Raw genomic sequence first — 15,571 nt, 5'->3', positions numbered from 1 at the left:
TCTATAAATTTTCTGATTGATTGATTGATTGATTGATTGATTGATCCCATAATGAGAAAATAATACTAAACGTAAGATTCAAGAAGCATATCCCATCAAATGTCGCGACTAAAAAAAGTATTACGTCAAATTTTGAACGATGCCATCATAAATTTCACCTCACTCAAAAAAAGTACGGTCTACTTTGAACAAGATAATAACTCAATTCAAGAACAAACACATCAGTTTTCTTTCAACAAAATGTCTATTTTTTTTTTACCAAATAATAAAATTAATAAGTGTCAAGTAGATTACTAACAATCTCCCTATTCATCGCTATTGCATTTCTAACACAAAAGAGAGAAAGAAAGGCCAAAAATGAAAATCAGTCTGATTTGTAAAGTTTGCAGTGATTTCTTTACACCTTTGTTTGCATACTAACCTGAACAAAGAGTGTATTATTTCCAATGAGGTGTTAATCAAATAATGTCAAATATAATACAGCCTGCTTCAGTGCTTGTTTACTGTAAACAAAGGGTGTTGTATCCATGGCAACATATTAAAAAAATGTTCAACACTCCCAACAATACTTTGGCAAAATAAAGAGTGTATTCTGAATCTTAGTTAAGTTTAGTTTCTTTTATTTTTTTGAGTAAATTAAAATCAAATATACCTTGAATACAACCAGCTTTATTTACTATAAGTAGTTGCTTTAACCATAGCAACATATTAGCAATATGTTCTAAAATCTCCACAATATTTTCATGAAAAAAAGGACATATTCTTAGGCGTGATTACTTTTGCTACATCACTTTTGTACTGATGTGTATTATGTTCAAGCGATCATCGTCGTCACAGGAAGCATTTTTTCATAAAAATAACTCAAAAATGAAAGAAAAGTTTACTGATTGGTAGTTCCCGTGAACAGTTTACCTAACCTTCTACCGTAACATTTTGGTATGCAAAGTATAACAGACTAATCCCTTAGACACATTTATCAATAAAGGGACGCTTTCCTGCCCCTCAAAGGACACGTCTAATTGGTTACATGTGTAAATCCTTTTATAACTGCTAGGTGGCAAATGTTGGACGTTGTCCATATTCCTTACAATTCTGTCTCTGTGAACAGGTAAGGTGATCTTATTATCCTAGCTGTAGCTGTGTTAGTGGAATTGTTACTTTTATGATAATGATATACGATAGTCGTCATGTTTACAAGTGTATTTCGCTTTAGGATGAAAATAGTTCCGTGTATTTAAACCACAGTAAGTGAAGTGTAACTTTTGACAGATTTTGAAAATTTCGATTCTGTGAGATAACCAATTATTGTCGTTTCACTGGATAGAACATGTACTACCATCACCTTGTTGACCCTTCAACATAAAGACGCAAACTTCTTGTTAGAAACGGTAATATGCACATCTGCATTTCTGCAATTTAGCAGATATATAAACAGCGGCTCTAGCTTACGACACAATGCCTCACAGTGATCAAGCTCTATGGCATATTCCAAACACTAACTGTAGGTGTTGCCCACTGTTACTGTTCAGATTTTATCCATGTCTAAAAGTTAGAAATTTTATCAGGGTACATGATACACAAGAAACTTTGGCATCGATAAAGATGAAATTTTTCAGCATTTATTTATCTCTTGGTAGAAAAATTTGGAACAACACACAAGAACAATGTTAGTTTTGAAAGGTATATTTGTAAGTAAAATGGCATGTCTTTACAACTACTTTTTTGTACCGGGGATGGAATTTTTCAGGGAAAGAAAAATTTGTCAGTGGAGAATCAAGCTTTATATGAATAATAGTGGCAGTTATACTTAAAAATTTATCAACTTTAAGTCACAAATGTTATTGATAAACTTATTGACTATCATCATGTACTACACCATACATGTAAATTACATACAGTTAGTTTACCCTATGTATCGACTCTACCATTAGTTAATGGTTGAACACTGAATATTCATGAGAGCTGTTTTACAGTGAAATGTATAGCAGGTTTAGTACTCATGAATATTCAGTGTTCAACCACTGAATACATATTCCTGCTGACTCCCATGATGCAATAGCCCACAGCAAAGATACCCTATCAATGCAGAAGATCAAGTTCATGTTTCTATGAAATCGCACGAATTGTAGGTGATGTAAAATCATGAAATGACTCTCCAGAGCCAACATTTTATGAAAATGACTGTATTTCCTTGGGTAACATTCATGTATAACCATGAGCATCATTTGATGTTATCGAGCACACGTTTTCTCTGATAAGTCAGAGCTTTCTTTTTCTGCTGCGGCTTCGTTTTGTACTGATGCCGCTAAGAGGTCTGTGGTTATCACATCAATGTGTTTTTTTCAGATATTAATTAACTTTTATCAGCTTGCATTTATCTGTGTAATCTAGGTGAAATAAGTCCATAGTTTGTTTTTATCAGCTGAACATCAACAAATGAAACCAATACCAAACTATATTATAAAAAACCTGAATCATGAGCTGAAAATAATTAAAGATACAAATTTGAGATAAATAAGTTACACCACTTTTATTTAATATACAATTTTACTTTTATTTAGTTGTAAATATATGCAGATGTCACCTGATTTTTCCCCATCATCATTCAACGAACCCAATACCAAAAAATAACCTGAATTTTGAGTTTAAAATAATTAACAACAAATTTGGCATTAAAAAAATGACTCTAAATGTGTGAGCAAATCAACTTTATCAAGTTTTTCAGTTAATATCTAAGTTCTGCTTTAATTTTATGCAAATACATGTAGATGTCACCTGACCTTTTCCCCCTTCATCAGCCAATGAAATCAATACCATTTTACACTGATATTATCATAATTCTGAAAATTATTTTTCACCAATTTCATACAACTACAAACACGAAAGCATTTATGACAGATTTTGAATAGAACTGCTAGTTTTATAATAAATTAGCTTGAATTTAGAATTGAAAATAATTAAAGATACAAATTTAAGATAAAAACCGTTACAACACAAAATGTACCAGCAGATTATGTCTATGATTATCAGGCGTTATTTTTATCTCATATGGAGAAATGTATTTTTAATTTGATTTTTGATTCTTTCAATATATGATAACAGATAGATACATTAATCATAATATGCATATTAAAAATTTAAATGACAAATCAGTCTGCTTGTATGATATTATCGGTATGCAGTGGTGCATTAGTGTGAAACACTAAAAGGTCCAGTGCTTAGGCCAAATCAAAAAAATAGTTTGTTTCTACCAACCGACTGACCCTAGTTTAAGCCTCCACCCTAAACATTATTTTGCATGCTAAAAGGTAAAAATGGTACCAATTTACTTCAGAACTATTTCTGTGTATACCTTCATGCCCTTGCCTCATCTGTGGTCACTTTTTAAAAAAAATGTCTTCCAGAGAGAAATCATGTCTTTTTAGACTACAACAGTATAGTCTGCATAACGTGTTCATCTAATAATCCATTGTCTTCATTTACACCTCATCAAACTCTCACGGAAGTAGTATGACCGACGAGTATCTTACCTTGAAGTCAAAGAAATTTAAAGTAAAATAAAATAAAATTCAGACCTACCAACCGTATTTACTGAAGTCATGTTATCGGAAACAAACATTTTTTTTTTTTAAATTTTGCCTTGTGTAACCACTCTCTGATGTTGGGGAGTTATTACATAAGTCAGTGGTAACAAAGACTAGATCATTCAGGCTAACTGGTGCATGTTCGTCTGCACGCCAAACTCTTTTACATTTAAAGTGTTTTTGCTATGGTTTGTGAACCGTAGTAACAGAAAGGGGAAATCGGGTAAAAGGTGCATATAATTCCAAATATTCTACAATTATTTCAAGGAAATCTGTAAAGTGACTGGTGAACTCAGGTAGATCTTACATAAAACCATCCATAACAAACCACTTTGCTTTGAATACAGTATAGGAATAATCATGCAACAGAAGTCCTTTTTTTATGCAATATTAATATTTACACTTTTTTCCAGAAATTTTGTCTTGTAACAAAAAATTGTTTTGATGTCATGAAAACGTACAAAATATAATCAGTTTTACCATTGTTTTGGTCAAAATTCTTTCCCTATACAATGAGATATGACTATAGTAAGTTAGAATGAATTCTATCTCTTAGCAGAGGCTTGGCTATCTGGCATAAACCATGTCTTTGATATGCAAATCATATTTAAATATCAGTGTTTGCCCATAAATTATCATACATAATAAATAATTTGCATAACAATTCATTTCTTTGATACATAAATTACCTCTAACTTGTTTTATTAGCTTAGCTGTTTTCAGTGGCTGTCAATTTTCATACCAACGAATTCTGCATCCTTTTAAAATTAGTAAATACTGCAGTAAAAAGATTTACATCGACTATAAACTGATAACAGTCCTAAAGAAATAACATGATCATTTCATTTCTGGAATTTCTGCACAACTTCATGGATCCAAGGTCTAACATTCTTGGCAATATCACTGGTAACTGAAGTAATATCAATACAATGGCTTAGCAGTAATCAATTTATTTCCACTGTACAACCAGTACACACAATGTCAATCCATTTACTGTACTAGCATACTATATTTATTTATATTTATAGCAATCAATATTTCATAACTCATCAAAAACATTAAATATGACTAGCACTTAGCTGCAATGATTTGTTAATTATGCTTAAATGTAGACTGTACTGTAAGATATGTCATGTTGTTCAGCCCTATCAGACTTCTAAACCACTGTAAGATATGTTGTGTTGTTCAGTCCTATCAGACTTCTAAACCACTGTAAGATACGTCATGTTTTTCAGCCCTGTCAGACTTCTAAACCACTGTAAGATATGTCATGTTGTTCAGCCCTATCAGACTTCTAAACCACTGTAAGATATGTTGTGTTGTTCAGCCCTATCAGACTTCTAAACCACTGTAAGATATGTCATGATTTTCAGCCCTATCAGACTTCTAAACCACTGTAAGATATGTCATGTTGTTCAGCCCTATCAGACTTCTAAACCACTGTAAGATATGTCATGATGTTCAGCCCTATCAGACTTCTAAACCACTGTAAGATATGTCATGATTTTCAGCCCTATCAGACTTCTAAACCACTGTAAGATATGTCATGTTGTTCAGCCCTATCAGACTTCTAAACCACTGTAAGATATATCATGTTGTTCAGCCCTATCAGACTTCATAAGATATGTTGTGTTGTTCAGCCCTATCAGACTTCTAAACCACTGTAAGATATGTCATGTTGTTCTATCCTATCAGACTTCTAAACCACTGTAAGATATGTCATGTTGTTCAGCCCTATCAGACTTCTAAACCACTGTAAGATATGTTGTGTTGTTCAACCCTATCAGACTTCTAAACCACTGTAAGATATGTTGTGTTGTTCAGCCCTATCAGACTTCTAAACCACTGTAAGATATGTTGTGTTGTTCAGCCCTATCAGACTTCTAAACCACTGTAAGATATGTTGTGTTGTTCAGCCCTATCAGACTTCTAAACCACTGTAAGATATGTTGTGTTGTTCAGTCCTATCAGACTTCTAAACCACTGTAAGATATGTCATGTTATTCAGCCCTATCAGACTTCTAAACCACTGTAAGATATGTTGTGTTGTTCAGTCCTATCAGACTTCTAAACCACTGTAAGATATGTCATGTTGTTCAGCCCTATCAGACTTCTAAACCACTGTAAGATATGTTGTGTTGTTCAGTCCTATCAGACTTCTAAACCACTGTAAGATATGTCATGTTGTTCAGTCCTATCAGACTTCTAAACCACTGTAAGATATGTCATGTTGTTCAGCCCTATCAGACTTTTAAACCACTGTAAGATATGTTGTGTTGTTCAGTCCTATCAGACTTCTAAACCACTGTAAGATATGTCATGTTGTTCAGCCCTATCAGACTTCTAAACCACTGTAAGATATGTTGTGTTGTTCAGTCCTATCAGACTTCTAAACCACTGTAAGATATGTCATGTTGTTCAGCCCTATCAGACTTCTAAACCACTGTAAGATATGTTGTGTTGTTCAGTCCTATCAGACTTCTAAACCACTGTAAGGTATGTTGTGTTGTTCAGCCCTATCAGACTTCTAAACCACTGTAAGATATGTTGTGTTGTACAGTCCTATCAGACTTCTAAACCACTGTTAGATATGTCATGTTGTTCAGCCCTATCAGACTTCTAAACCACTGTTAGATATGTCATGTTGTTCAGCCCTATCAGACTTCTAAACCACTGTAAGATATATCATGTTGTTCAGTCCTATCAGACTTCTAAACCACTGTAAGATATGTCATGTTGTTCAGCCCTGTCAGACTTCTAAACCACTGTAAGATATGTTGTGTTGTTCAGCCCTGTCAGACTTCTAAACCACTGTAAGATATGTCACGTTGTTCAGACCTATCAGACTTCTAAACCACTGTAAGATATGTCATGTTATTCAGCCCTATCAGACTTCTAAACCACTGTAAGATATGTTGTGTTGTTCAGCCCTATCAGGTTTCTAAACCAGTTAAAGGCCTGTGATTCAATCCTATGTTCTTCCATAGTGTTTACTTATCAATATAGCCACAAGGATTACATAGAATCATTCTTTTGTTCTACATCAACTTTTTCTATAGCTCCTCCAGACAACTGTTTTATCACCTAAATGTTTATCCTATTACAATCAGAACTTGGGTTTAAAAACAATTGTATTGTCAGTCATACCTATTGTTCTCTTCACACAAGACCTTGACCTTGACCTACATTTCTGACATACTTATAGTAACTCCATCACAAAAATACCTTGGTGAACAAGTACGCCAAAATTCCAGCAATATTTCGACCGTGTCAAGTGTCATTGCAATCTCATTATCTGACAAAAACTGGCACCAAATAAATGGTACTGCCAATAAATGATTTGAATTCTTCTCTCTTTATAGTACAGGAATGAAATACAAACTTTAGGAATGTAGTCAGGAGTATTTTTAGTCATTGCTGACCTAAAAATGATATTGTACATGACTGTATGACAGACCTACATCTGACTAAAGACTTGAAGGGAGCCCTCTGTTGTCTGGGGTGAGAATAAAATATACGAGGTCTGTCTGTATTTTAATGAGAAAGACCAATAAAATGTAACTATCTTGCTATTTCAATATTTATTACTGATTCCATGTTACTACATGTTCACTTTCAAAGTCTGTTAACTCTGTGCTTTAAAGCCCACATGAACATGCTGAAGGTAGGTTACCATCATTTTTACACTTTGAATAGTTTTAGCAGAATAGACATACGCAAGCCTTCTGAGCAAAAGTAATGATTTCCTCTCCTGCCCATCCCATTATTTTTACATACTATTTTAGTATCTGATACTGAAATTAAAAGTGTGGAGATTTCATCCCTGAGAGAAGGGTAATTACTGAAATGTCAGATTACTTTTTAGATTGACTTTTTTTTTTTTTTACAACATTTCGACAAAAAATGGTGCATTGAGTAATGAGAATGGTAAACCAGAAAGAACATTTTATCAATATAAGCCTCTATGAGTCTATCATAAAATCCCTTTTCCCAATATAACAGTTTCTCTTGTGTTCAAGTTCAAACACAGATTGGAATACGTGTAGCGTGCATTTTGTGCCCAGGGTTCTAATTGGTTGTGCCAACAACAACACCTCCATCCCCATTAGTATACTCACAAGGAATCACTAGCCAACTTCACCTATCATTTTACTCAGACAGCAAGTGATTCCTATATGTCCCATTGATAATCAGATTGATTTTTGTTTCAAAGGAAACATTAATTATGCAGCTGAACTGACGAGGTGACTACGACCGAGTTGACAATATCACAACATTTTCTTGGGTATCAATATTCAAAGACTATCTCATCATGTAGTCATCCCTCCTATTTTTGACAATATGGATGAATCTCTTCAACAAAAAAACAATAAGAACAGTCCAAAATACCACCAACAGCAGGGGTGGATATTAACAGAATTTCATTTCTTTTAATCATGCACACCGAAGGACTTGAAATGAGCTTGTAAACTTGGTTGTCTGCAGATTTGAATTAGGCAAGTGAACTTTTTCAGCTACAAATTACAATTTCACATGGCTTAAGTTTCCATTGGTGTACCAGACTACCATGTTATAAATTTAACAGGCTGGATACAATGTTTATGGATCTACCTGTACATGTATATACGTCCTTCTGGACTACTGTCAAGTCCTGTGACACAGCAGGTTTGACAGAAGTTGGTGCCCTCCAGGAGTATTGATACCGTATGATTCCCAAGATTCAAACATTATTTTCTGGGGAAGACTATAGCCTCAAAGACAATGATCTTGTGGAACAACTGAAAGTCGTAATTATCTAGGAACTAAGACGTGAAATGATGGGTTAAAAAATCAATGTGTAGAAAGTAGCATTGACATCGTGAGAAATGTCTTTCAATGTACAGTTGTCGTAATGAGAGAAATCAATGATAATAACAATGGTGGATTCCACTGGGACATGATTTGAGAGACAACTGTCTATTATCACTACATTACTGATTATACTATGCATGACCCAAGTTGCACAAAAAAACATGGAATATATACACTGGTCGTACTACATCATGGCAACGCTACATCACTGGTTCTGCTGTATTCAAAATATGAAAATAAAGTCAAGTTCACGCCAGACCCCCTCTCCCCCTAAATAAACGAAGTTTGCTTATTGAGCTTGTGTGACAATGTGCGATTGTCCCTAAGTAGATGCAAAGTTTTTCCTACAATTTCAAACGTGAGAGGACCCTGTGAATCCACTCATTCATATTAAACAGGTTTTAGCAGAATTTCTCCCTGTCGTCAAACATTTCCTCTGCCATGACAAGATATGCACTGTCCAAAAAGTGTAATCATACACACATGATCATTTACATATTGCTAATATCACATGCAAAAACTTTATTTTGAACCAGAACGATTGTTTCAAGACAACTTTTCAGAAATCTCAAACTCACTTTATTCATTAGCTGTTTAATTAATTAGACTTGACATCCTAATCAAAGCTAATTGCAACTAATGAATGATGGAACAGTGACATTCATTATCTGTTGATTTGTATTCATGTCAGTGTTATCTCTGCCCAAAGTAATAAACAGGACTGCTGAAAGTCATCAGCACAAATTCAAACCACCCACTATGAAACTCAGAAATGGTATAAAACAGACAGCTTACTCAATTTCATTTTCAACAGAAACATCAAAAGATCCATCTCCTGAAGGTCCAACTTCAAAGGGTAGGTTTGTCAGAATAGTGAAGGAGCACCTTTGTCAGGGGACACGTTCTATAAGGTGGGAGAGGCACTCTTTTGCTTGCCTCAAAGCAGAGACCATGAACGTTGTCATTGGTCCTTGAGTCTTCATGTACGACAATTTTTGATGAAATTACTGCTTTTACTTTCTAAGAAAGGTTTATGATGCCTTACCTAGCTAACACTACCATGGGGTGTGTACAAGGTGAAGTTCATCAATTGCAAGCATAGTCATCACACTCAGCAGTATTGTAACACTGTATACAGCCCCCCTGGCCTACCAATACATCAGAGATCTTTAATTGAAAACTATGTGTTACCTTGAAATAGATACCCTATATAATAACATACAGTATTGATGATTGAGCCTACCTCAAGGTAAACTGTACATATATGTTACACCCTATGATAACTTTGGTGTGGAACCTCTGTAATTTGTAAAATGACTGAGGGACTCAGGTATATTTTACCTACTTACTACCGTCAACAAAATTACTGCTAAAAAGTTACGTGCTAACTTGGAATAGGTAATACAGAATTGTAACTACATTAGACCATCATTCTCAGCCACTTGTGAAAAAGAAATTAAGCTGTTCCAATCAAACAAAGTTCATACTCTGTCAAATTGGAAATAAATCTGCAATTAATCTCTAATAATGAACATTTGTTGAAGAGAACAAAACACAGTCATCACTTTTGATAATAGCTATTGTTATAATCTGTCTTGTATCACTTAAAGTTCACGACCTTTTCACACAAGAACTGAGAATAAATACATACAAAGAAAATACAGTAGCAAAGAATATATTATCTCACCAGATTTAAGAGACTTACTGACCGGCTCAAATTGCTCAGATGATCTTCGTAGCCATGAACAAAACTTTGCGTTGAAGGAAGAATTTACTTTCACAATAGCCCAGGCTGACAAAAGCTTGATTAGTCTGTAAAGCTTTGCATTTGATTAATGGGTTCACAGAGAGCCAACTAACGTTCTGGCCTTTAAGTGACTATCGCGAATGCATTCGTTTTTTTCACACTAAGTGCATTTTTAAGGTATTAACAAATATGACCAGGTGCTGTGTTGCTTTTATGTTATGTAAGAGGAGATCTAAGCACACGGTTTCAATGAAAACATTGATATTTCTGTTTGTGTTGATCCAAAAATTTCACTTTTTGTTCAAAGTTTGGTTATCTATACATTGATTCTCCAGGTCATGTTGTGATATACTACTCTCAACAAACACCTGGACGATTTAAAACTTAGAAAGCTGATATTTCCGGTTCTGGCTTCAAACTGTAATTACTGATAGAACGTTTTAGAGAGTGTAAACAGAAAGCAGTTCTTTAACATCGAGTTCTCAAAATGGAGTCAGATTGCGCGTGGGAAATAATCAGTAGGGCTATGATTTACAACACTTTTTCTATACCCAAATGACGAATGTTGTCATAGACTACCAACTCTGAAGTTTGAGTAATTCTAAAGTTTAAAATCACCAATGTGGAAAATGTACGATACAGGAAAGGAAAGACACATGGTTGCCAATATCACGGAAATCAAAGACAGTTGAGTAAGTTACTTCGTAAGTACAGAAAAATTACAGAAATAATCTTGACTTTTTCAGGGTGAACTAAGAAGACGTATAAATAACATGATAACATAGTACATGTACTCACAGCCATATACACCTCAATCTTTAACTTCCCACTTTGTGTCGTGTATTGAGGTTCATCGCCTTCTTCCGTAATTTCAAGTTCATAACCACCTTCTGCCATTCTAAGTCACTCTTAAAACATTCTCAAGTCGACAAAGGGAAAAGTTTTTAACATCAATTTTTCAAAATTTAGCCACGAGTTGACACCGATCGGTGGAGTTGCATTTAACTGTGTCGTAATTTTCAGTGGATACCTTTGGTGAATGGAAAAAGGCAACAACGTAGTAGTAGTATGTTTGTTATGCAAATGAAGCCATTTATTGTTCTTGTATCAATCAATACTAAAGGAGATTCCACCTTTAAAGGCATGGGAATTTTTAGATTTGTAAAATACGGTGATGTCCCAGTCATAAATCTAAACTCTAAAAGTTTAAATTGCAAAGCTGTTACTGGAATATTTTTAAGGATGACAATTTTTTGTATAATAATGTATTAAAATCAAACTTCTGAGGTGTGAAACAAGTCAACGATTTAAGCCATTTTGTACTCATTCTCCTGTTACCGTAACTAAACTTAATGTTATACTGACGTATACTAAAAGTTAACCACTACAGACAAGCAGCAAATGAATCTTTTTTTAAAAAAATTGTTTTGTTAGATATAACTTATTCATAATATCACCAAGGGCTCGAAATTAACTTTTTTTTCTTTGGTAGTCCTAGTGGGCTACCAATTTCAGAAATTGGAGGCCAAAGGATTGTGACCTGTAGTCCGATATTCCTGAACTGAAATCAGATTTCCTCTATTGGAAATATGTGTATTATTAAAAATACTTTCATGTCCATAAATCTTGATCTTCATCACATAATCAGTGATAGCCTGAGTGGGCTATGAGCTGCAAATTATGATAGCCCCAAGACAAGAATTGGTAGTCTGTGGGCATGGGACTACTGTTAATTTCAAGCCCTGGACTCATATTTTTACTTCCAGAAATTTTTTTTTATAACACTTTGGACTATCACTGCTGATTGATATGGATATCAAAAGACTTGGTATGAAACATTCCAAATTAAACTTTACGGAGCACCCCATCCCCCCTCCTCCCCAAAAACAAATTAATTAACCTATCATGTTGGAAGATTTGACCAGCCTAAAATTATGAAAACAAGACCTGTGCACCAATAAAACTAGATTATACAAACTGAAAGATGAAACTGAGGTTAGGAACTTCATCCCAAATATCTATTTTTGAAATTTTTTGTGGTATTTTTAAGTCGATATAATTTGGGATATAAATTATCGGAGGTCAGGCATCTTATTTGATTTTGGACTAAGAGGTATTGACATAACGTAGATTGGCTAAAGAGACAAAAGAATTGCTATGTCAATATTCCAGACAAGTCAATTGTTTAAACGACAATTTAAAAGGAACTGCAGTTTTTTCGGCCCCTGGGATAATGTAACAGAGTAACAATTCCATTGTTATAGTGTATACTATTGCACAAACACAATCACTATATTTCGGCTTAAGTTTCTAAATAATAGGGTCTATTGCGTTGGATTTCATTATTTTTATCCAGTGAACAGAAAAATAACAACTACTGGATACGTTCTTTCAGACAACTTGTGTTTTTGCTACGGTTGGTGAACTCCTGAGACAGCCAAGATGGTAATTAGGTAATGGTAACGTAGTTACTACACATCATACCCGACTAGGGGGAAGGGGGGGGGGGGGGGGGGGGGGGAGGAGGGCTCACTGGTAAAATAACTTGGGTACTCAAGTAAATTTTACTACTTACTACTGATCATAGGAAATACGATAAGCAGGTACACCGAACCTTAAAGTTAAAGTTTCTTCAATTCTCTTTTCACGGGGAGGGGGTCGTAGGAGCTCAGGTAGATTTTACCTCACTTACCAACCTTACCTAAATACTTATCTTTTAAATAAGAAAAATAATTATGTAAATTTTAAGACCAAAAAAATCGACATTTCTCTAATCTGACTCAGCACACTGGTGAATAATATTTTCAAGCCAGATAACCAAGTCTCTGAGTAGATATTCAGCCCCGTTTTGCTGTGTAACATTTTTTTGTCATTCTGAAGTTCGGTGATAGTCCTTCTAGTTTTATGACAGAGTGTGTGCATTTTTTTCCCCTTTACTGTATCTTGGATTTCAAAAAGTCTGACTTTGCATTCTGGTAGACAATGGATATATTAACAGACATATTCACAGTTCCAGACAGGAGGGTATTAAACTTCTAAATTTATCAACATCCAACTACTTTTTTCCACATGCCTGCCTAATTTCTCTACTTCAGTCACTTAAAAGTGTCTAGAAACAAGACAAGGTCAAAACAAAAGAGGGAGTTACGACCATTTATTTGATAGTATACAACAATGCAAAGACTACTACAATAGTATTGTCAGTTATGGTAATTCTGACCTTACACCTTTGACCCTATGTAAATTTGCTGTACCCCAGATAACATACAAAGACAAATTTGCATATAGCAGTTCCTGCAAGAAAGTGGTGTAGGGATACAACAGGACAAAGAGAACTGTGAATTGTCTGTATTTGCATAACAATACTGCTGTCACTTATTGTTATGCAAATGTACCTTTAAACTTCCAAGTAACTGACAGTAATCAGAGATGCCAATCAGCTGGGCACTTACAAATACTACACGTATGTACGACAACTCCAACTTGGTTTTAATAAACCAAAGCTGTGTATCTTCACAAAGATAACAGGATAAATTTATCCGATGTGGGAATGAGAATAAAAAGGAATATATTTGACATGAAAAAAAAAAACTGAGAAAAACAAAACACTTTCCAGAGCTCAAAATGAACTTTTTTCCAAATGGTAGTTCAGTGGGCTATACTAATTTCAGAAAGTGGTAGCCCAAGGATGGTGACCAATAGTCCTGACTCCCATATTTCTGAACTGAAAATAGAGTTCCTTTATTGGAAATACGTTTGTTATTAAAATACTTTCATGTCTGTAAATTTTTTAATCAATGGTAGCCTAAGCAGGCTACTAGCTTCAAATTCTGGTAGTCCCATGGCAAGAATTGGTAGTCTGTGGGCATGGGAGTACTGTTAATTTTGAGTCCTGTTTTATGAAGGACGACGTCTGACAAGTCTTCAATATGATGACTCAGATTTGAGTATTACATGTAACAAGAACAGCTACATGTACCTAAATTTGTGCCTCAATATTACAATAAAATAATTTTGTAAATTTGACGCTATGAAGTATTTTTTTTTCCTTTCTTTTTTTAAATTTACAACCCTCATTTCTGCTGAACTGGATCAATTTTTTTGGGAATGATTTACATAACTTCAACCTCTTCAACTACTTTCTGGTAAATTACCATATATCAACAAATAATCATAACTTGTACATTCTCTGTCTGGTGGTGCTAGTGAAATAACGTTTCATCACATAGACTTAATCTCTGGCAAACTTTTACTAGTACAAACTTCAAAGTATATATATATATATATATATATATATATATATATATATATATATATATATATATATATATATATATATATATATATATATATATATATATATATATATATATATATATATATATATATATATATATATTCAAAATTTGAACTTTTCAGTTGGTATATCCTAATTAGAGTAAGGTATATAAGTCAAAAACACAAATGAACCGAAAAGTGTGTGAACAATTTTCACATCTCTTCTACCTGGACTCTGAAATCCACCACAAGCTCTTTATACCCTGAGGCTGCCCACACCAGAAAGCCTGAAGCGTACATTCTAGTTCCCCCTCCTCCCTACTTTTTAGCACACTTCACACTAAATCACTACATACTTCTTTGAGGACAAGTCTATCAAAAGAACACCTCACAATGTTTGCATTTTCAATTTTCAATCATGAGAAGACATACTCTCTGACTAGAAACGGTTCACCCTGATCACAAACTACGTTTTATTTATTCTCCAAATCAAACAATCGTATTAAGAGCTCTCTTTATATCATATATATACCCTAGGGCTGACAAGCTTTGATGACAATAAAACCAAGCGATAATTGTTCCTGGCTTCTCTGTTGATTCTTTTTTCTAGGGACAGAAATATGACTTGCTGTTTTTTTGTACTGACAAAGGCAAAGGTAAACTTAAGAGAACAGAGAAAAATCTTTTCATCAGAATTTTTTTCTTTCATTTGCATAGTTGTGATGTGTGTATCTGGTAAGTTTGAATGATATAAGTATGTTGTGGCCAGTTGCCAAAGATGGTGTGTGCGATTATGGACTGAGTGACACCACTGTGTGTTTGCAGGAACATTTAAACTATGATGTGATTGTGAGTGGGTGGATGGATGGATGCCATGTGTTTATCGGACATTTAAATTGTACTGTGATTGTGAACTGACACCGCTCTGTGTTTGCCAGACATTTAAACTGGGATGTCATTGTGGATGGCTGCCATAAGTTTATCGGACATTTAAATTGTCAGACGCAATTTAATTTACGATGGTGATGCTGGTTTGGAGACATTCGTGACATAATCATCATCATGGGAAATCTAATAAAGTAGCGTCTTCTCAATTTATTTCAACATTTAA

At 34.3% G+C, this 15,571-nt stretch overlaps 1 protein-coding gene across 2 annotated transcripts in view; it reads right to left on the bottom strand.

The window, feature by feature from the left end:
* The window catches only part of LOC144451877 (uncharacterized), a 101,591-nt gene that overhangs the window by 72,782 nt on the left and 13,238 nt on the right, over window positions 1-15,571 (bottom strand). Inside the window, exon 1 of one of the 2 annotated variants that reach the window (XM_078142796.1) lies at window positions 10,981-11,055. The exons of the other annotated variant lie outside the window; for it this stretch is intronic. Within the exon in view, the coding sequence (XP_077998922.1) occupies window positions 10,981-10,986 (6 nt within the window). The 5' untranslated portion in view covers window positions 10,987-11,055. Of the gene's footprint in view, window positions 1-10,980; window positions 11,056-15,571 lie in introns of those variants that run through there. 2 annotated transcript variants of the gene reach the window in all.

The sequence above is a fragment of the Glandiceps talaboti genome, chromosome 21 (assembly GCF_964340395.1).
Source record: "Glandiceps talaboti chromosome 21, keGlaTala1.1, whole genome shotgun sequence".
Taxonomy (NCBI): domain Eukaryota; kingdom Metazoa; phylum Hemichordata; class Enteropneusta; family Spengelidae; genus Glandiceps; species Glandiceps talaboti.
The sequence above is the reverse complement of the archived record's forward strand: the minus strand, read 5'-3'. Positions and strand labels throughout refer to the sequence as shown.